Source organism: Cottoperca gobio, chromosome 4, assembly GCF_900634415.1.
Source record: "Cottoperca gobio chromosome 4, fCotGob3.1, whole genome shotgun sequence".
NCBI classification, from domain to species: Eukaryota; Metazoa; Chordata; class Actinopteri; order Perciformes; family Bovichtidae; genus Cottoperca; species Cottoperca gobio.
This window is the reverse complement of record NC_041358.1, coordinates 1,600,809-1,623,669: the sequence shown is the minus strand read 5'-3', so window position 1 is coordinate 1,623,669 and position 22,861 is coordinate 1,600,809. Positions and strand designations below refer to the sequence as shown.

The 22,861-nt window shown below is 40.4% G+C and overlaps 1 protein-coding gene across 1 annotated transcript; it reads right to left on the bottom strand.

Moving 5' to 3' along the window:
* Positions 1–423: 423 nt before the first annotated feature.
* Positions 424–20,620, bottom strand: LOC115006918 (desmoglein-2-like). The gene is made up of 15 exons (XM_029429545.1): positions 20,564–20,620; positions 18,612–18,737; positions 16,811–16,966; positions 14,380–14,518; positions 13,883–14,052; positions 13,486–13,620; positions 13,102–13,287; positions 12,427–12,995; positions 10,790–10,932; positions 10,175–10,396; positions 9,254–9,493; positions 8,957–9,084; positions 8,070–8,390; positions 6,943–7,981; positions 424–473 (listed from the first exon to the last, which is right to left on the bottom strand). Exons 1-15 carry the CDS (start codon positions 20,618–20,620, stop codon positions 424–426), a joined length of 3,681 nt encoding a protein of 1,226 aa, XP_029285405.1.
* Positions 20,621–22,861: the final 2,241 nt, after the last annotated feature.

Here is a 22,861-nt window from a genome sequence, read left to right as displayed (position 1 = left end):
ACCATGCCAATGTCTTTTAATGCATCTGTGCAAAGACAAAGACGCACATCTGACATCTATTTCTACATTAGAAGCAAAAAGGTGGCTCAAACTGCTTACTTTTTAAAAGATTCTTCTTCTTCTTCCTAGTATTATTATATACAGTATATGATTATTATATTTGCATTATGAGATAGTTTGCAGAGCTGTAAACACGGGGACAGATGGGTTATTGTGACCTTGAAATGAAAGAGTTCTGTTTGTGTTCTGGGTGAATTGAGATGTTAAGGTTCAATCCTTGATACGTAAAACTGACATGTTGTAAAGTTCTCTTGTAGGTATTGGTAATTATAAGTATGAGCATAGAAATTAAAACATTTAATATTACAGTTTCATTACACTTTTAGATGGGTTTTTGAGGACTTGTATTTATCCAGGGTGGTTTCACTGAGAGCCAAGCTCTCTGCAGCAGAAGGGTGTGACCACAGCGTAGACTGTTTAAAAGAGGTGAAAGTGGTCACTGTGACGTCCCCCATCAGTTTGTTGACTACCAGAAGCCGAGAGGCCTTTTGGCCATTGCCGTCTTGGTTTTTTGGAGTCAGATTAGGGCCTCGGAATCAGTCGCTGTTTTAAAATCTAATCTTAAGACTCCCTGTTCCTCACTGCCTTCCCTAGGGTCCCGTTTCATTTGTGTTTTCATTTTAAACTCGTCCCTAAATATTTTGTCTCTTACATGTTTTGCATGTCTAACTTTATTTATGCTATTTTAACTCTTATCAAATGGTTCTTTGCTAGGATTTACTAGTTATTAACGTAATACTAGGATTGTTTCCCTCTTAATGTGAAGCAAAGATTTCACTGTATTTTAAAGTGTGCTGTATAAATGACATTCATTATTATTATTATTATTATTATTATTATTATTATTATTATTATTATTATTATTATTATTATTATTATTATTATTATTATAAACAACACCGTGGAAGCAGCCTGTCATCACAGGTTTCACTCTTTAGAGCTGGAGGTTGCCGCTTTGGCCACACTCCCAGTGACACACATTCACATGGGAAGCTGTCCAGTACAACACAGTGTGACCTGTTGGACACTGAGCAGAAGTTTTGCAGATGGAACCTTCTAATAACAAGACAGAAAGCAGGGATGTTCTTAAAAATTGTTTTAATACACAAAATGTATTTAGAAAACACAACAATTCACCAATGATTTAACGTATACACTACACCATATGGGTATATGAATGACTTGAATTAAATGATGACAGTATTCAGCATTCCCAAATTATATTTGAATAAGTAATGTAATTATTTCCCCTGAAAAAGATTAAAATCCACAAACTACTCCTTTAACACATGCAGATGCAGACAATGCAGTTACTAAATCGAGCATGGTTTCTTATGTTTGAACTAGTTAAACATGTTCTGTCTAGTACTTGTTTACATTTACATTTCAGCTAAAAGCAAGTAAGAAGAGATGCCTTGAACACAAACATGGTTATATAGTGAAGTTGGAATGAAAGATAATGAAAGATACATTTTGCAAATAATTGTAAGCAAAAGGGTAGATATGGTGATTAATTAATGTCAAAACTCTCTACGCATGCACCAATGTGGCCCCGCGAACAGGGGGCCATTACAACTGCTCAACACTCAGTGTGTGAGGCGGGAAGAGACAGTGGCTGCTGTCTTCTTCCTCTGACCACTTTCAACAGCCACATCCTCCGGCCTGATACATGTTCTGATACACACACCAGCGTCATGAAAATTAAATGATTGAAATGTTTTTGTTTTCTGAGGTGACTGTTCTATATATGTATTTATTAAAATGTATATATGTATATACTGTAGAATGCAGGTGTGTGAATCACTTCCTGTTCTGAGAATAAGAGTTATACTGTGAACATACATTAGGTCTATATGATTCATAGCCGAGCCTGTGGACAGTGAATAAGTATATTTATTCAAGTAGCCTCCTGTACAACTTTGAGGTAGTACTTACTGTACTCCACATCAATTCAGAGGCAAATATTGCACTTTTTACTGCACTACATTTATCCAACAGCTTTAGTTACTTTAAGGATTCAGGTTGAGATTAATAATAAAAATATGATCAACATTTCATTTATCATGTATTATTATAAGTTAAGATACACTTTTATTGATCCCATGGCAGTATGGTAAAACTATGAAAATGATGAACACATTAATACATCAATAACTATAATTCAATAATATAATATATATTCTAAAATGGGCCGTTGTGCAGAATGAGTACTTTTGGTACTCCAAGTACATTTTGGTCTGGTATGATCAGTCGGTTATTGTTGGATGTCAGCAAACCTATTTATGACCCAAAGTTACGTAGGGTCTCTTGGATGTAGAAATATACCCACCCTCACTAACAAGACCCTGTGGAATACCCTTGAACAGCCAAATTACATTCTGCTGTTGGTATATTTCTGTGTTTGTCGGTCACTCTTGTCTATTTGGTATGCTCTACCAATGGTTGCAGTCAACTAGCATCACTAACTGTTTCAGGGCATTCAGAAGTTAACCTCTATGTGGAATTTGGAGCTTGAGTATGCTCAGTTTAGGGTTACACCCTCAAAACTGCTAGGAAGAGTTGGTAAATGCACCCACCCAACAAAACTCTCAAGTACAACACAACAGCCGCAGATTCAAGAAATGGTAGCTGGGATGTGCCAATCCAAGGAGATAATATGACAAAACTGGTGCTTTCCTGCAGCTTTGACACACAGCAACATTGGGAATTACAACAGAGTAGTATCCTGATGCATTGACTTAAATCATTGCTGGTTCAATCTGTCTAGGTCAAGTTATCAAGACACTACTTGTGTCTGGGCTCACATAGCTTACACAGAGACAAGTTCTTTGAGTGTGTGTTGCTCTTCACACGTGACTTACCAAACACAGAATAAACACTGCAACAACAACTGTTCAATCACTGTCATGAGCTGAGCTGTATCAATACATCCAGCACTTCATTTTGTTTTGTCACTTTACTGGATGAAGGTCTTCACGAAAGCGTCACATGAGCCATTTATGAATCAGGTCTGGACATGTCCGCAGTTTCACTTTCACACATGTAGCATACAACAGAAGATTTTCGTTGTCAGCAGTGCTATCACAGAAAAATTCTGTTTGGATTAGGTGAGGGGTGGCACATGGTAAAACGTGAATAAAACCGAAGCCACGTAGCCAGTTTGTATTTTGGTCATAAACATCAGACATTACAGACATAGTACGAGGGAGCTGGCAGGGTCAAGTCTGTTTAATGTGCGGTTTAACTGATTCAGACATTTGCGTTTGCGTTAGGCATTTACATGTATTGATAATTTTGGGGTTGCAGTGCATGTATGAAAGGGGCTGTATTGTGTGTTTCATATTTGCTGACTAAAACAGCCCCTCCTTTTTTGAAAATTTAATTTGATAAAACCCAACTAATGATAGCATTACTTAAATGATGAAATTGGTGCAGAAAGGTTCCTGTTCCTGTTACCGACCCTGCCTGTCTCCGAACTACCCGCCCTGTCAAATCCCCGGAATACCCACCAGCCTTCTGTCCCCGACCTAGAGCTCGGTTTCCTCATCTCTGAACCTGGGTTACTTATGTCTGAGTAAGACCCTCTGCTGTGTGAAATTATCATTTGCCTTAGGTCTCTGCATGTGTCCTGGGATTTCCTGTACCTGCCTGTTCCGGTAAATAAACCTGTGTATCTACAATTCCTGGTTTCCTGTGTGTTGCATTTGGGTCCTTACACTCCCCGTGACATATAATTGTTAATGCAGCTTTAAACTGAAAGCACTCATTGTTGTTTACACTTTCCAGAGGAGCTTTTTGGACTTTGAGGATTCTTGTTGGAGTCCTTTTTACTCTTTCTGGACTTGTAATGTGGCGTTTGGCTGAAGACTGTCTGAACCTGTACAGGACTCACTTCACCACCAGTTGTCTCAGCCCCATGCATGTCATCAGAATCTTTTGACATAACTTCCAGTGAACAAGTTTTCCCTACAGTATTTGGGTCTACCTCTGCTGCTTCTCCAGTCATGTGCACACTATCATTCTGAACAAGGTAACCAGACTCTCCAGCTACCTCACTCTTTGCCATAAAACTTGTAGTTCCTGTCTCTGCTGAGCCTGAGTCTGTTTCCAACACTGAAGATATGGTCTTAATCTCTGAATAAACGGTTGGTGATACCTGACCAGATGCACTATTATCTAATCCCTCTCTAATCTCGAGGTCAGTGAGATCTGCACCCTCACTCTGTTCAATTTTAATCACGCCTGTGTTCTGGTTATCAAACTGAGTTGTTTCACCCTCAGCTACTTGTCCAGATGCAAATATGTCCCCACTGGCCCCTTTATCTTCAGTGGATATGGAAACCTGTCCTGTGGCAACCCTGGATGATCTCAGTTCCTCAGAAGATTCTACCTCATAATCCAAATCCTCCATGTTTGTAGCCCTCACTAACGCTGGATCAACAGTATCTTGTCTCTCAGCAATATCCAGAGGTATGTCTCCCAACTGAGAAGAGTTTATCCCTTGCCTTACTTGATGTGTAGCAACTTCACAAGGTATTTCTAGAGTTTCAATCACCTTTGACATTGCTGCCACCTGATTCATCTCTGCATGTTGACTTGCTAAATAAAGATCTTTCTCAGTTTGAAAAGACAGAGAGTCCTCTTCTAACAGCTGGTAAGACTTAATGCTTTCTATGTGAGAACTTGTGCCTTGTGCATCTTCTCTTTCATTCTCTTCATCTTGGTCATCTGAAAAGCAATTGTTTTGCTTTATGGATGTCTCCTTTTTCTCTTCTTTCTCTCCACCACTTGCACTGTCATCTGAGATGATCTTATCCTCCAATTGAGAAACTGTGTGGGATGCATCTTCTTTTTCACTGTCTTCATCTTCATCTGAGTTGAAAGTCATTTGATGTACAGGTGTCCCCTGTTCCTCCACAAAATTGCTGTCTTCTGAGATGAACTGATCATCAGAAGAAGAACTTCTTCCTGATACAGCTTCTCCTTCAATATCTTCATCATGGTAGTCTGTGATGCTAACATTTTGCTGTATGGATAACGCCGCTTCCTCCAGACTCTCCTCTTCCTCTGGAACATTTATGTTATCATCTGAGTTTAAGGTATCTTCCACTCGAGAACTGCATGATGCATTGTCTTTTGCAAACCCTTCATCTTGGTCATCTAAGAATCTTAATTCTTGTTTTACTGTTGACACCATTTCCTCCACAGACACTTCATCTTTCTCTTCATCAGCAATGCTGTCATCTGAGATGAAATTATCCTCCATTTGAGAACTCAAAGCATATTGTCTTTCAATGTCTTCATCTTGGTCATCATCAGTGCTGAAACTCTGCTGGGACTCTCCTTCCTCCACAATATTCTCTTTCTCTCCATCACTTCTCTTCATACAGTCTGCATCTACATTGATTTGATCCTTGCCTACTCCTGGTTCTGATGTTATATTTTGTTGATGATCTTCTTCTTTGTGGCTATTGTCTTTCACTGTATGCAGATGTTGCTCTAGTGTTGAAATAGTTGACACATTAGATCCTTGTACTTGGGTGGTCATTTCTTCTCTTGCTGATATCAGATTTGAATCACTCAGATCTCTTCCTTCTTGGTTAGTTAAAATAGTGCTCACAGTTTGCAATGATGTCCTTGCTTCATCATCAGCAGTATCTGTCTTTGTATCACTGGTGACAGTAGTTATTTCCTCTATATTCACTCCCTGGATACCATCAGAGGTGTCAATGACCTGATTTGTTTCTAAGTCTGAAAAAACTTTCTCGGCTGAACTGACATCTTTCAGGTCCTTGTCACTTTCATCCTCTGTCACTTCCTTTGATTGAGGTTCTGACCCAACTTCAGCACTTCCGTCCTTTGGACTTTGAACTATGGTAGGCTGAAAACCTTTTCCTCCTTCTTCCACTTCTTCTTTCAAAGGAGCTTCTTCCTGTCTGCCCACATTTTCTTCTGTGCCATCTTGTATTTGATTGTCTATAATGTTGATGTGGTCTAAAGTGGAAGTGGCTCCCTTTCCTTCAGGAAATGCTGAGGTCTCCTCCTTCTCTCTGCCTGTATAAACCAAATCAGTGACATCTGATCCAGGTTGGAAAGCATCTGTGGTGGATATTTGAGGGACCATAGATATATCTTCCTCTGAAAAATCTTCAGAGGGAACGTCATTTTCCCGCCGTTCTGATTCTTCTTCCTCTGCGTTCTGTTGTTGGTCACTGAATTCTGTTTGACTTATCACATCTGTAGGTTTGTTTGTTGGAGCTTCAGTGATTTTATTCAACTGATTGGACAAAGTGTCATCTATTGTATCTCCCAGTTTCTCTAACACTTTGTCAGACTGCTCAAATGATGTCTCTAGTACATCTGGTACTGATTTTGCACTATCTTCCTCAAGATTTACAATTGAAGATTTTTCTGACGTTTGTGTTTGATATTCTTGGACACCCTCATTGTCTTCAAATGCACTTTGGACCACCTTACAAGTCTCCTCATCCTCTAGTGTTATGTCATGCTCTGATGTGTAGGGGATCACATCTTGTTCTTTTTCAACTGTATTATAATGAATGTTCTGAGCTGGATCACTGTCATCCTTAAACACATTTTTTATCAAAACCTCCTTTGAAGGCTGAGTTTTAGCTTTTTTAGCAGTAATGATGGTATTTACAATTCCAGTGGTCTTGTTTTCCTTTTGAGAATCTTTTTTCAATGCTTTTAGAATACCACTGGCATCTGCTCTTTGCTGCAATGGTGGAATTCCTTGGAACTGGTTTACACTGACCTCCCTAATTCCAGCTGGATTCATCCCAGGTGGCCAAAGTCTGATTTCTGGCTGCACTGTCATCAAATGTCCCATACCCATTCTTGGATTCCCTAACCCTACCTGACCTGGCTTCCCAACCCATGTTTGCCCCAAATTGCTATTTACTGCAACAACATCCCCCCTTTCAGCAAAGGTGTGGCCTGGCAGAATGCCATACACACTCCTCTGGGCTGCTGGGCCTAACACCCCCTGAGGGGGAGCAGCCTCTTTTACCAGGATAGCACCTCTGGGCAAAGTGCCCTGAGATGAGCCTGGGTTCACTTCACCTGCCTCACCTGGACTACTCTTATCCTTAACTAAGATATAATTACCATTGGGATTTGGACCTATTATTTTCCAGCCCTCCGCAGCGCCTGAACCCTGAGACAAGCCTGGGAAACCAGGTAGTAATAGGGTAGGGCTAACTGGGCTGGTAGGGCTTTTGGGGTTCTCAATGCCCTGGATAACTAGCCCAGAAGGAGAGCCTTGGGGTCCACTGATTACGAGTCCTGAAGAAGGACTCTGGGGCCCACTGACTACATACAGGCCTGGAAAATTGGCTCCATGGGCTGTACCTGCCAGCAGAACTGTGTTCTGAAGCTGTGGTTGAACTACATACTGCATGGGCTGTAGTACAGGGCTGGTGGTGTAATAAATGGGCTGCTGCTGTAGTATGACTGTCTGATCTTGACGGGGCAGAGTAGCAGAATGACTGATGTTAGTAACCTGGGTGTGAGGAAGTGCCATGGATTGAGGGGCAGTGCTTACATTACTGACAGATGATTTTGAGATATTAGTAGATGACATGACTGTCTCTGTCTTTATATCGGTATGCTTTGTTTCAACACTGCGCTTAATTTTGGGCTTAACAACCGGTTCAACCATAGTAACTGTGGTTTTGACAGCACCTGCTATTTTGTGTGTCAGGGAAAGTTTAGGTGCTTGTGTAGGAGGGGAACAAATCTCAGCCAGAGTCTTGAACTTTGACCCAAGGTCATTGAGGAAGTGCAGGTCATTGTCGGACTCCAGGAGGCTGCAGCAGCCCACAGAGCCAGCAGAGGAGCCCTGGCCCTCAAAATGATACTCCAAAAGACAGTCCTTCACTGGCACAGCACACACCGCTTTCTGTTTGGGGCGAAGAAATAGCACAAACACCGGTGTCAATAAACTGAACATCTGTTTAAATGTTAAAGATGCAAGGCTAATATCGTACCTGTGAATAGTAATCATTGAGGATAGCATCAGGTAAGGCTATATCCTCATACAGAGCTGTCGTGTGTTGGACACCAAGTGTTTTCCTGCTGAACGTAGCACTTTCATTGCCATGGTTGAACAGTTCCCTTGAAAACCTGTACGCGTTGTCTACCTCTATCAAACTTTGCCTAGTTTCCTGAAACTTGTACAAAGATTCATCATAAATTGCAGTTGTCTGATTAGTTCCCTTGTTTTTTGAACTAATGGTGTTGAAGTTTGGTGCGGTCGAAACTTTCTTCTGGGCACTCAACATGATAGGTACACTTTGAAGTGGCACTTCCTAAAGAAGAATAAAAGAAAAAATGTTACATATCAACACATATTATGTATGACTTTAACTTGGAAATCTGAATGTTGTATCAAAAAAGCATATAGGTTAAAAGTCATTACACTCCAAACCATTAAATCATCACCAGCAGCTGTACATTAAAAAAAACGTTTTTCTTTAACTTCTCTCTGAAAATGTATATAACAAGCTTCCTAACTACTTATTTTGCCCAACTATAAGTAGGAGCTATTATTATGTTAATGAATATATTATATTAAAGATCATTTTAAGTAATTATTTAATATGTACTTGAAAGATAAATGAATAATCTGTTTTTAGAATGGGTGGGACAGGTTGAACCTTCCTGTTTGTCTTTATGTGGTGACAGAAGTAGCCCATTATGATATCACAGTGACACACCATACTGTCCCCTCTAGCATTGCAGCTTGGTTTCTATACAGACGTTAATTTTCAATAATGCTAGGATTATGTCTGATTCTGTGTATTGTTAAACTAAAATCCAAAAAAGTAATGTATCCTTGCGTTCCCATAAAAAGGAAACAAAAATGCCAGCCAACCTTATCCTCGCCTCTGCCTTCAGTGTGGTAGGATATAAGTTGTTCTTTGGTGTCAGATGGCAGGTCACTAAACTGCTCAGGAAAGAGGTTTCCTCCACACTGACAGAACAGCAGGAGAAGAGGGATGACTGCAGAGAGAAGAACAATTCAGATCAATGTCAAGCCAATTTAAGTTGAGTCTTTTTTTACTCTTGTCAAATTATACATTTTAAGGTACTCAAGGTATTGGACATGACAAAGTGGTATCGAGCCATCCCTAATAATATGTACTAGAGTGTTTGTTTAAGCTCAACTCACACATCAGTAAGCACATTGCCATGAGCAGCAGGCCGATGGCAGGGGCAGAGAGATCCGATGCAGTAGTTCCTTGTTTGGCTGCCTTTAACCTGCACTCATCTGTTTCCACACAGGTACAAACGTCCACAGTAAAAATGTCATTGGCCGGGCAAGACAGACCCTGAGCGTCCAACACCTCCACCTGCAGTGCATATGAGCCGGGCCACAGCACCTCACGAGAGTGAAGAGCGGCACTCGTCTCTGTTGACAACAAAGGATAGAAGTCACACCGTATTATCAATATAACTATTAGTTGTAACTTTATTAGTAACACTAGTAACTTTAATTTTGGGGTTTCTTTTAGGAAGTTTTTCCTTGTGCGATGCGAGGGTCTAAGGACAGAGGGTGTCGTAACCTGTACAGTCTGTAAAGCACACTGAGACAAATGTATAATTTGTGATATTGGGCTATACAAATAAATTTGATTTGATTTGATTAGTAATGTAATACTAATATTTCTACTAATTGCTACCACAACAGGCACATTAAATAGAGCCTCCAGTCTTTATTTTGCATTTGTATATCCGGTGTTTGATCAATAAAAAATAAACGATTACAAAATCATAACATTTTCTTTGTATGTTCTTTAGATTTAGACTCTGAGATGAACATCATAGGACAACATTAATCTTAAATTTAAAGATCTGAATTTGAAAATGGCTACACTATGTGTAGCTTCATACCTCATCATAGATTACTTACTTGAGTTATTTTTTAGAACTGAATCATATTCATTATAGGCAGTCTATATGTTCAACAATTACACAGAGACATGCTCTTGCTAAAAAGGAAATGATCACAACAATCACTAATAATGCAAGAGAAAAGAAAATAGTGTATGTGTTTTTTTCTTCTGACCCGAACTACTTAATATTTTCTTACCGTTGATGACCTCTACGTCCCAGCTGCCTCGTGTCCCATCAGGTATGATTCTGAATGTGAAGGGTGCAGCGTTGGGACTATCATCCTTATCAAAGCCAGTAACATAAACAGTTTTTACATCAGAGCACAGAGTGCTGTGAGTGGTGGTCAGGGTGGGGCAGTGGTCATTGGAGTCAGCGACTTGAATGGCTATTGTTCCTGTGGCTGTCTTTGACGGCATGTCTGAGGATGACATAACTTTAGTTAGTCCAACAGCCCACAGACCGGAGCACATTACAGCACATGCCTTATAACAGCAATGTCCCCATAAAATCCCCAATTTAAATAGTGTTTTTGTAACAAAGCCGGTGTCTTTTATGGAGGTTTGTTATTTCACCACTAGGCTTTTTTTCATTCTATGGCTGGCACACCTTTAGTTACAAAGTGGTTTGGCAGGTTCTGTCAGAAATCAGTGTTTTTCATTTCATAAATGACCTCCGGCAAATACACAACTCGGAAGCATACAGGTGATAAATCATGTTCAAAGGAGCAAAGCATTGAACTATTTAGTCTTTCAGCAGGGAAGGTGCAGCCTGTTCAAACTGAAATTATTATATAAAGTACAAATGGGATTACCTTTGCTGATGGCCAGAATCTTGGCAATATAGGTACCATTCACCAAGAACGGCGACTCTCTATCTGGTGCCTTGTTGAGTTTAATCTCAGCTGTTTCTTCATCGATGGTAAACCAGTTTCCTGGATCATAGGCTTTGGCATAACTGGAGCACAACAAAAATGTAAGAAAAGGAACAAAAACATACAAAAAAAAGTAATAATACGGTTAACCAAAAGTAGTTATTTGGTAAAAGTAATAGTTCAATATTTGGGGAAAAACACATAATCACTTTCTTACTGAGAGTTAGGTGAGACTTGCATGCCTGTGTAAGTATGAAGCTCAAGCCAGGAGACGGTTAGCTAAACTTAGCATGAAGACTGGAAGCAGGAGGAAACAGCTAGCCTGGCTCTGTCCAAAGCGGAAAAAAACCAAGCACCAACAACATAGCCGTTTACCCTCTCTCCAGGCTTTATTCTAAAATAATAACTTCCTGGCTTAATCTACACACTTAGTATACAGACAAGAGAGTGATATCATCCCTTTTTTTTAATCTAACTCGAAGCAGAAAAGGGATTTTCAAAATTGTTGAACTATTCCTTACAAATATTTTATTGTCATTTTTGCCATGCTGTTGTATCGCTCCATATGGCAACATCAATCGATTTGTCAGCAACTTTGGTCCAGACTAAAATATCTCAGAAACGATTAAATTAATTGTCATTAGCCCTGAGATACACCTGCACCACCTGGTAGCAGCGGGGTGAAGCTTACTAAACTCTCTAAAGCTGAGTTCAGAGCAAAGACTCGCAACAAGACGAAACCGTTATAGAACGTTGCAGTGAAGATACAGTGGTGTGAACTGGGCCGTCTCAGCTCGACTCAAGCTGCCTAATGGTGTCGCCTGCGACCAGTGACTGGCTTTAGAATGTAAGGCAGGTCCCCTGTCAGTTACAAACTTTAAGCTGGTTGGAATGGTGAGGTTCCTCTCATACATTTGTTTGTTAACAGCCGTGTCTGAACAACACAAGCCTAACTCACCAAGAAGCGCAGCGTTGTTGACAGCCGTTCCCCTCTTGAAATTGTGCTCGATAGTTAGAGTTTGATTAGAGGTGACATCTCCTTTAAACTACTAAAGAGGGGAGATCTCCTGTCTCTCTGCTACAAATGATATTCAGCTACAAAAAAAGCCTGAAAAAACGGAAGTTAGAACGGAAGTAGAGAAAGAGGTTGCTATGGAGACGATACACCTCTTGTCTAGTCACATTGGTACTGGAATTTTAAGCTGTTGCAAATTTCAACTCCTCTCTATACCAATCTTTAGTCTGAACTTGGCTTTAATTTGGTGATCCCCAACTAGAGCGCCACCATGTTAATAGATTTAGTTTTGAGTGATATGTCTTGAAAACTATTAAGTCATCATCATCATCAGAGAAAGAAAGTTCATTTGTTAGTTTAAAAGCAAATGACATTCCCATCGGCCTCAGCTGTACTTTGTGATGCTGCTAATATGCTAATGTTAGCATGCTAACATGCTAAACTAAGATGGTGAACATGGTAAACATTACAAAAATCATTGTCCAAGTACAGCCTGACAGGGCTGCTAGCTGAGCAGGAAACTCTTCTTTTTTAAAGTTCTGTTACCTGCAGCGTGACTTACCTGACATCTTCAGCTGGTTTCCCTGTGTCTGGATCAACAGCAGCAAACACTGTGATCACCCCATCCTCAGGTATTTCATTTGGATCTTCTGATACAGGAACATTCTTGGTGTCAGGTATGAATGCTGGTCCCTCTGGCACATTATTCACTGCTATTTTAATGGGATAGCTCTTCGCATCTGGCTTCGGCTTTGTTCCTGGTTTGACACCTGGCTTAATCCCTGCACCCGCACCCGCACCCGCACCCGGCCCCGCACCTGCACCCGCACCCGCACCCGGCCCCGCACCCGCACCCGGCCCTGCACCCGCACCCGCACCCGCACCCGCACCCGCACCCGCACCCGTACCCGCACCCGCACCCGCACCCGCACCGGCTCCGGCTCCGGCTCCGGCTCCGGCTCCAGCTCCGGCACCGGCTCCGGCTCCGGCTCCGGCTCCAGTAGCCACAGGATTACCCTCTCCAGCCTGAATGCCCACATCCATCAGTATAGCACTGCCATTCACAAAAGGAGCTACATTCTCAATGACCAGGCCAAGCTCAAGATGTTGGAGTTCTTCAAAATCCAAAGGCTATTTGGTCCAGAATGGAGGGTAAATAATAGTTGAGAGACAGGACAATAAGAGGTAAGAACACGAGTTACCAAAAGTACAATCGTTTTTAAAGTCACGTAAATACCTTGATCAGCCTCAGGATGCCCTCATTGGTTTCTTTGTCTGTCTCAATGGAGAACAGGTTATCCTCATTTCCTTTAGCGATTGTATAGACAGTCAGCCAGTTGTCTGAGTGTACAAGATCTTTGTCCAGAGCTTTGATTCTCATCACAACTACATCAGCAACATTTTCATCCACTGAGCCAACGTACTGCAAACAGAACATGATTCAAAACATGCAGGATATAGTTAAAGTCGTACTGTCAGTCTTCTGTGTCTTTTGTGTGTACAAAACTTAGGAACACTGGAAACAGACATCAGACAAAAATACACCCACTGCATCCACTTCGTGTGTGTGTGTGTGTGTGTGTGTGTGTGTGTGTGTGTGTGTGTGTGTGTGTGTGTGCACCTCAGATTGTTCCAGAGTGGGGATGTTGTCATTGATGTCCAGGACTTTGACCTCCACAGTTCCTGTCCCCGTTAGCCCCATGACTGACCCTCCTAAATCAATCCCCATTATATTCAGTTTGTAGAAGTCATAAATCTGTTGGATGGAAAACAGACAGATCCTTCTGTTATTGGATGCCATGTGATCATAGTTGCAGTGTGAGAAAGTCCCTCAGGGCAAAACAGTACTGCTGTAAAACTTATTTGATTGAATTTTAGAGAACATTTTGCTCCAACTAATTTCAATAGTGTAAAAATGTGATTTGTTGATGACTGATTGTCATCTACAGGAGGAGACCATAATTTGAGCTTTCAGCATATGTGGAATGTGTTTTATGTGCAATAAGCAGGAGCCTCACCTCTCTGTCCAGCGTTTCCTCTTTGACGTACAGTTTTCCTGTCTTTTCGTCTAGAGTGAACATGTGACCTGTGCCTGCTGGCTCCTGACTGACGATGCTGTAGGCGATCGCACTATTAATTGTTCCAGCTTGGTCCTTATCTTTCCCCTTGATCTGCATGACAAAGGTTCCTGCAGTGGATCACAACAGTGCCATCCATCACATTTCAGAGATTACACTGTATACACATACAGACTGTGTTTACATTTAGATTCCATAATTGTTAAGTTGTTGACGTATTTCTCAATAAGATATTATTAAGATAAATATTATAATATAATATATACATTTTATACTTGAGTTCAAGTTTGGTAAAAACACTTGGACTGTGTGTGGTTTGATTACATTTGATTGACAGCGCTGGCAGCATAAACAAACAATGACATATTGCTAAGCTCTGACTGTTTCAATTCCTCCCTCACAGCAGCAGCTGATAAGTGTTACACATGTCAGATTACCTTTTCTGCTTGCCTCTGTGATGTTGCCAGTATGCAGCTCAAAATAAGGAGCGTTGTCATTCTCATCCAGGACTGTGATTGTCATTGGGATGTTGTTCTCTGCTGTGCTACCGTTTCTGTATTTAGCGACCCCAGTTAGCTGCATGAGTTACATGAAGAGACATTTGTGTATTGATCTTTGAAGATAAAATACAGAAACCCAGTTACACATGCATCTTTTTTTATGACAAACAAACCTCAATTCAATGTCGCCTTACTAGATTTCTTCCAGAGCTTTCAGCCTCTTCTCGTAGCATTGATCAGCAGATGAAGTTTGTTCAGAAGAAATCTAGTAAGTTGACTTTCATAACAACTGTTTGTTGCAGCTGCACTTTATTATAGCAACTGTTTTGCGTGTGTGCCCAGCCTGGTACATTCCTATACAACTAAACTACATTGTCAACATTAACCACGTCTTTAAAACTGCGACCTTGCGAGAAAATGTGTTTCCCTCAACACGTGTGTGTGTGTGTGTGTGTGTGTGTGTGTGTGTGTGTGTGTGTGTGTTTTATTGTCTCTGAGAAAAATTATTCTAGATAGTGCACATGTTTACAGGCAGAATACACACAAAAACAAAAGTTATTAAAGATATTTAACACATACACATTTTTTTCAACCACTTGACCATTACCACATCATAATGACTAACAGCATAAATATGATTGGTTATTAATAATTAGCTGATGTGAGACACGCCTCTAATGAAACATTTATACCTCTATTCTGTCCATGAAGGATCCAACAATGCTTATGCAACACAACTGCATTAAAATAAAGGCAATACGAGTTGGAAATGAATAATACACACTGTATCAGAAATATTTACCTCCAATGAAATTGTGTCTTTTCCATAAATGTAATGTAATGATTAAACCAGCTCAAAGGGACAGTGTGAAACATATATATAGTCCAGTGATTCTCAAAGTAGGGTCTGGGGACCATTTGTGGCAATAAAAGAAGAATTCTGTGTGCATTACTCCCACCCATGTTAGCTTTTGGGCCAATAGAAACTCTGATATGATTGTGACACACAGCATAAGTTCATTACTTTAAAGTTGAAGTAATAATACATTTAATTTATTTGTCACTTTTCTAGATACAAAGATGCAAAAACAGGTTGTTTAAGGCTTTGTAGGTGGTAAGTAGTATTTTGAAGTCAATCCTGTGTTTGAGCGGGAGCCAGTGGAGGCTGTGGATGACCGGGGTGATATGGCCTCAGAGGTTGGGGGGAGGTGAGCAGGTGAGTTTTGAACGTACTAAAGTTTATTTGTGATTTTGTTTGCTGAGCTGAAGCTGTACTATTACAGTGGTCGAGTGTGGAAGTGACGAGAGCATGGATGAGTGTTTTGGCAGCGGTAAAGGACAAGTACTGACCGATTTAAATGTCTGGATCTGGTCGGTCTAGCTACTGTTCACATTCTGAAAACTTGGACGTGATCAATAACATGAAAAGTATAAATTCTATCAAGTTGAGTCCAAATACAATTAGAATAAAATGACCCTCTTTAGTGTATAAGTTGTTTTAACACAATTCAAATTGAAAAGTGTTTCTGTTTATCAGTACGGGTCTGAAGTATTTAGATTGAAAAGTTTTAGAAAACAAATATTTCCAATGACATCTAAAAGTACAAATGTTGTGATGAGTACAGTACTTGAGTAAATGTACTTACTTACACTCTACGATTGAAAATCAGGGTTTATGCCGTTAAAAATATGTGAATTATAACTATTGACAACTATTTTATGAGATAACTGGTTATCATTTCCCTCTGATTCAGTGTCCCCAATGAGGTGATTTGGTGTAATTTAAGTCATACTAATAATAAAGTAAATATAATAATTAATAATTGTTTTCAGAATTATTCCTTTATTATTATTCCTTATGATAGCCATGTTAATGTATTTTGTAACTAATGCACCAATTCATTGCATTATCTACCCCTATTTATGATTTTATGAAAATGAATAATTAAATATTATATTGAATAATGAATAATAATGAATAATGAATACCCCAACTTAATGGTGGCCCTGGCATGAGGCATAGCAATGTTCCAACATCTGTATCTCTCACATCATTCCTCTTTCACTTGTTTACAGTTGAAGAGCGCTGCTCTTGTGGACGTTGTGGAAGCTTTCTGAGCTGCCATTCCCAATAAACTGCTCCCAATAGACAGATGCTGCTCATCGTCGTGGTTGTGCCCTATCACTAATCACAACAACTCTGACCACTGGTTAACCCCATTCACGTGTAGCTTTGTCAACATTATGATTTTATCCAGTGGTTCCTAAAGTGGGGGGCAGAGCTATTGCAGTGGGGGGCCCTGGTAGCATAACATGGACATGTTTGTGACAGGGCTCACAATCAGGGCTTTTTTAAAGAAAGACTTACATTGTAGGATGCGCATTCCTCCCGGTCCAGAATACCAGTGATGCGTACAAACCCTGTGACATGGTCCACCTTAAAGAGGTTGATGGGCGGCTGGTCAGCTCCTGGTCCGGAGAGAAAATACTCCACCTTTTCAATTTGGTCTTCATCAGAGCGAATCTGACAACAAAATACAGACAGAAGAAGGACTTGTAAACACTGTGATGATCATTGTTATTTTAGTGTTCAAGTAAAACACATGTTTTGATATTGTATGGCTACTGTTGAATGGCACCATAAGAACCTCTTCAGCCATTGCTATGAAGCAGAAGCCAACCACAGCTGTAAAATCAGAGTTCGACTAAGAATCTTTAATTATTGTATTTATGAACATAACAGCCCACCGTATCCACCGAAAATGGAATCTAAAATAAAAAAGTGAGTTGATTTAAACTATTACAAAACCTTAAACTTTGGTCCACTATTAGCGGTGCAGGACGTTTGACCTCAGCCATTCTGTTTTTTTTTTTTACCAAAGTTCTCCACGGGAATTACAGTTAACTGAAGTTGGAATTCAAAATCAGATTGATATTTGTGATTACACACATTAAAGGAACCCATTACAGCCTTTATGCTAAGCCATAGACAATGCAGAGACAGGAGAATGGTATCAGTGAGCCTGAATGTGACCTCTTGCCTGCGGCTCTCTATAACATTGCCCCACAAACATTCAGGAACAGCTTATGAGATAATAGTGTATGTGAAAGGCCCTCCTGGTCTGCAGCAGCTACCCATCTCCTCATGCAGCTAGAATGCTGCTTGCATTACCAACAGGTGTAAACTAAAATGAATCTGGTTGTAATTGACTTACAACCAATTAGAGCAAACAAAACATGTGGCGTAGTGCTGAGCGATGGAAAAGTGTAAAAATACTGCAACATGCAGAGATGAGCTGTGAAGGTGTAGCATCAATATGTGTGCCGTTTTTGGCATCAAAATGTAAAGATAAAAGGTGTCTACTGTGCGTGGGAACCAGATGAATCTGCAAGCTCATGTCTTATTTGCTCTGGCAGATGTGCTTGTAATTTGGTATGGCGATGTTGGACATCAGTTGCAGCCGTCTTGGTTGTTTTAAAAAATGCCTCAGCACCGCTGCTTTGCACCATCATCGTCTCAAAACACGCCCCTTATTAGATAAATGGCTGCTATTGGCCCGTCACATCTGATGTTGGTGAAAATCTGTCTCTTTGACTTTTCAATAAGAAATGTTAATAAAAGGCTCTTGCTTCGGGGTACACTCGTTTTTGCATTCCTGGGATGGTCATAAATGACTACTGCAGAGTGGCTTCACCTACCAGGGCCAAAAGCATTTATTAGAGCTGTAATAACGAACATGGGACATTTAAAATGTCTCACACTTAGGCCGTTTGCTCTGACGTTTATAGTACACTATGTTCAGTTCTACCCCACTTCTTATCTCAGATTGGGAAAAAAAAACATGAGTGGTTGTTAACAGTCTCAAAGGAGTTTCGTTTGGCACACTGTGAAAACAACACTTCTCTTGGAGTATATAATAACCTGCACTGCAGCCTAGGGCCAAATTCCCCTATAGTAGCATAACTGAGGCAAGAAACCAGTTGAAACAAGTTAATTCACTGCAGGGTTATTGGCACAGCAGCCAATGACATGACAGAAACCAGTTCTTTGTTCAGCGTTTTCCAAACTTTGAAGCATCTAGGCACTTTGCCAGTTTACTTGACAAATTCTGATGCCTGCATATGGTAATTCTGGGAAATAAGATTTTAATGAGCAAAAGCCAAATAACCTTGGCAATGTATTCCCTTTTAGTGTAGTCAGTGTTCTCCACCAGCTTGGAAGGAGGAAGGATCCACTCCCTCTTCCTCCTTTTCAGAGTCTTTGGCCTGTTCTTTCTTGCCTCGGCACTGAGCATCTGAAAGCAAACAGCAGACATACACTTGAGTTTGCTTTACAGTTTCTTTTTATTATTAATTTTTAATTGCTTTATCTACAAACAATTTTGTAATTTTTATTATTATTATTATCTTCCACATTGAATCACAGTTATTAGGGCCTAAACATGCTCTAAAACGCAATTAAACTTAGAGATTGAACAAAACAAAATTCAAACATGGTGAAAACGTATGTAAAATATAGGTCTTGCGCATGGGTGTGCCAAAATGGCTCAACAGTTTCACCTACATGTGTGAAATTTGGTAGCTATATATCAGGTGCAGCTGGAGAAAAAAGTATATTGGAGGTATATCGTAAACCCAACAGGATGTTGCCCATTTCGATGAAAAGTTATCAAAATTGAGACTTCACTAAACCGCACTAAAATGCCATGGCATTGCAGCCATATTGAGCAATCCGCTGTGAAAGAGGAAATTGTTGTAACTTCAGCATACATTTTCCAATCTGCTCCACATTTCTTCTGCTTGATATAAGTTTTGTTTTGCCTGAAAAGGCTACAGTGCAACCATTAAACTGTTTTTTTGGGGGTAAATAAAATCAAAAGCACCACGCTGCAACATAATCTCTCCAAAGCGTTCACACACCAACACGCAGGACCCAGCCTACTGCAAGAGACCAGAACCAGGTCATCACCATGCTTATATTATGTGACTGATTACTGTGTGAGAGATGACACTCCCATCTCTCCCCCAGCAGCCGGCACCCTAACCACACCCCACTGCCACACTTTTCTTTACGTGCTCTTTTTTACATCCAGAATAGATGATATTGTAGGCTTCATATGTGTTCACGCCTGCATTAGACTGGCATGTGTGTCACAGTTTACACTGCATTACCATCCCCAAACCTAAAGGCCTGTGAGAGGGGGCTTACGTTCCACTTAGTTATTGTTTAAATGGGATGGTATACTTGTTGGTATAATTGAGGGGAGAGAACCAACCTGTTTTTGTGACATGTATCATAATGATTTAACATAGTGAATTGTCTTTTAAACATGTATAGGTAAAATGTACATGAGTGAATACAATCCTTTACAGACATTTCAGGTTAGAAAAAGGACTGTAGTGATTAGCTGGTGAGACTGATATGTAAGACAATTAATACCTTAAATAGTTCAGTGTAAATGACAGACAGCAAAACAAATCAACTTCTGATCAAGTGTGCCACAAAACCGAAAGAACAATATGTTCCCAGACGTTACGATGTTACAAGCTTGTGAGAATGTCACTCATCAAAGTTCACCGTTTATTCAAATTAAAGTAAAATCTGAACATGAAGGTCATACTGACGATAATTAGACTAACACTGCTTTCAATCAAATGCCATCAATTCCACACATAACACAACTGAAGCCAAAAAAACAATCAACTCCATCTAAATCTATTTTCTTGGTTTGTTTGTTTTGACTAATTGTTGTACATTGTGTAATACATACGTATATATAGAAGACAGGGATTTTCTCATCATCACAGGTATTCTAAAGTACAAATCATTCCTTTCTATAAGTACTTTGTCTATCTGTCTGTCAAAACTTGCTTACTGTACACAAGCACGGCCGCCGGCAACACAAAACATGTTCGGAGGCTCATTCTGTAACCACATGATCTAACAGTAATTATAATAATAAATATAATAAGAATAGTGTTAATAAAGGATGTGTCATATCTACTTGCAATTAGTCCGCTTAAAGAATAAACCACTGTAACAACAGGTTCCATCATGGCCTGCAGCGTGCCCTGGTGTGTCAGGGTGAAGTACATGAGTAGTTTTAGGGTGAATACTCACCAAAGCCAGCACTAACAGAAGCAGCAGGCCCACTTCTGTGAAGGAGAGCCGAGCCATGAGTACAGGGAAGCCACAGCATACAACAGCCTGTCCTTTCTATGTTTGGAAACACACTGAGGACAAACCTATGAGCATTAAATATTTTATGTTGAAGACACACCCTCGCCAGCTTCATACCCCCTCCCCTCCCCTGGCTTCATGTTTGTGTTCATAACTTTAACTGTCACATGCATGCATGTTTCTCAAAGGTGTGTCTGCTCACTGCCGTCAGTTTGAAAGCCAGCTGATGAACATTTGGCAGCGTTTAAATTTTTTTGTCTGGCAACGTTGTCCCTCCAAAATATATTTGTGACCTTTCTCAACACAAATACGCCCTTCTACACACACACACACACACACACACACACACACACACACACACACACACACACACACACACACACACACACACACACATGTGAGTCAAGCATTTTGAGTGGTTGATGCAACACAGCAAGTAATCATTTTTATTATCTATTAACTTTGACTGGAGTTAGTAAAGACAACACATTCTCGCACATTGTGAAACATTATGAGACGTCTAACAACGTCTACATTACTTAGCTGCTCAAATGTGTTTAGATTACTTCCATTGTTGCTCCTTGTTGATATTAGTGGATCCCGTTCTTTGCACTGAGTGTCCTAACCCTAACCCTTATCTACACTAGGAGAACAGGTTTTGCAACTGGAACATCGTATTGGAGAAAATGAGAACAACTTGCATGATCTCTCAACTGGCGTCAAACACCTGGAAAAAGATAATTCTTACTTAATGGATAAGGTTGAGGTCTGCAAATCTCCGCTTTGTCAGAGTTCCCAAATAAACATGCTTGTGTTACAGCACCTTCACTTTCAGTAGACCTGTCGAGGCGTGTTACATGCTGTGGCGTGTCTCTATCTCTCCCTCTAACTGCCTCCCTCCAGGTACCACCCCTCGCAGGTGATATCAATTCCTCATCAGGGCCTGGAGATAAATGAATGGAGACAGTGAGGCCGGTTGTCAGCGTGTGGTTTCAGTTCTTTGGCTCCCTTTTTAGAGTGTGAAATATTTGATTTACCCTTAACTTGCTAACTTGTTGTGCTGTGTTTTATTCAACCAGTGCCACATTGTTTTCAGTTGGTGTTTTGAATTTGTTCATTAAGCTTTTTATTTATTTGTTAATAAATTACTGTTTTTGATTATACAATTCAGTTTCCCTTGATTGTTTTCCCTGGGTTATTTGTTACTCCTCTCACCCCAGGGGTGGCCAACTTGGTCGCCCGCAGGGACTACATGAGTCGCTCACAGGGCATGTTCTAAAAATAGCACAAGTCACCATGGAGCTCCGTCTAAAATTTGTATTTAATTGTTTTGCTGTTAAAAATAAATAATTAATAACACTTGAATTATTCTTTATTTTAAAATGACAATATTGAATATAGAATAAAAAAAAACTAAAATGTTGTATGTACAGTATATCTCAAAAGTGAGTACACCCTTTAGATTTTTGCAAATATTCTGTTATATCCTTTCAGGGGATAACATTATCCTACTGAAACTTTGATATAACTTAAAGTAGTCAGTGTGCTGCTTGAATAACAGTATAGATTTATTGTCCTTTGAAAATTACTCAGTACACAGCTGTTAATGTCTAAACAGCTGGCAACAAAAGTGAGTACACCCCATAGTGAACATGTCTAAATTGTGCCCAAAGTGTCAATATTTTGTGTGACCACCATTGTTATCTAGCACTGCTTTAACCCTCCTGGGCATGGAATTCACCAGAGCTGCACAGGTTGCTTCTGGAATCTTCTTCCACTCCTCCACGACGACATCACGGAGCGCACGGATGTTGGACACCTTGCACTCCTCCACCTTCCTCTTGAGGATGCCCCACATGTGCTCAATTGGGTTTAGGTCTGGAGACATACTTGGCCAGTCCATCACCTTAACCTTCAGCTTCTTCAGCAAGGCCATTGTCATCTTGGAGGTGTGTTTAGGGTCATTATCATGTTGGAAAACTGCCCTACGGCCCAGTTTCCGAAGAGAGGGGATCATGCTCTGCTGCAGGATGTCACAGTATATATTGGAATTCATGTGTCCCTCAATGAAATGCAGCTCCCCAGTGCCGGCAGCACTCATGCAGCCCCAGACCATGATGCTGCCACCACCATGCTTGACTGTAGGCAAAACACATTTGTCTTGGTACTCCTCACCAGGGTGCCGCCACACACGCCGGACACCATCTGACCCAAACAGGTTTATTTTGGTCTCATCAG

Bases quoted from the DNA above. Each gene is read 5' to 3' on its own strand.
- LOC115006918 (XM_029429545.1), bottom strand. From the start codon at position 20,620: ATGGCTCGGCTCTCCTTCACAGAAGTGGGCCTGCTGCTTCTGTTAGTG. The intron at 13,621-13,882 runs GTGAGGCTCCTG...TCCATCCAACAG, and splicing joins AGGAAACGCTGGACAGAGAG to ATTTATGACTTCTACAAACT. The intron at 7,982-8,069 runs GTACGATATTAG...CGCCCCAAACAG, and splicing joins TCAATGATTACTATTCACAG to AAAGCGGTGTGTGCTGTGCC.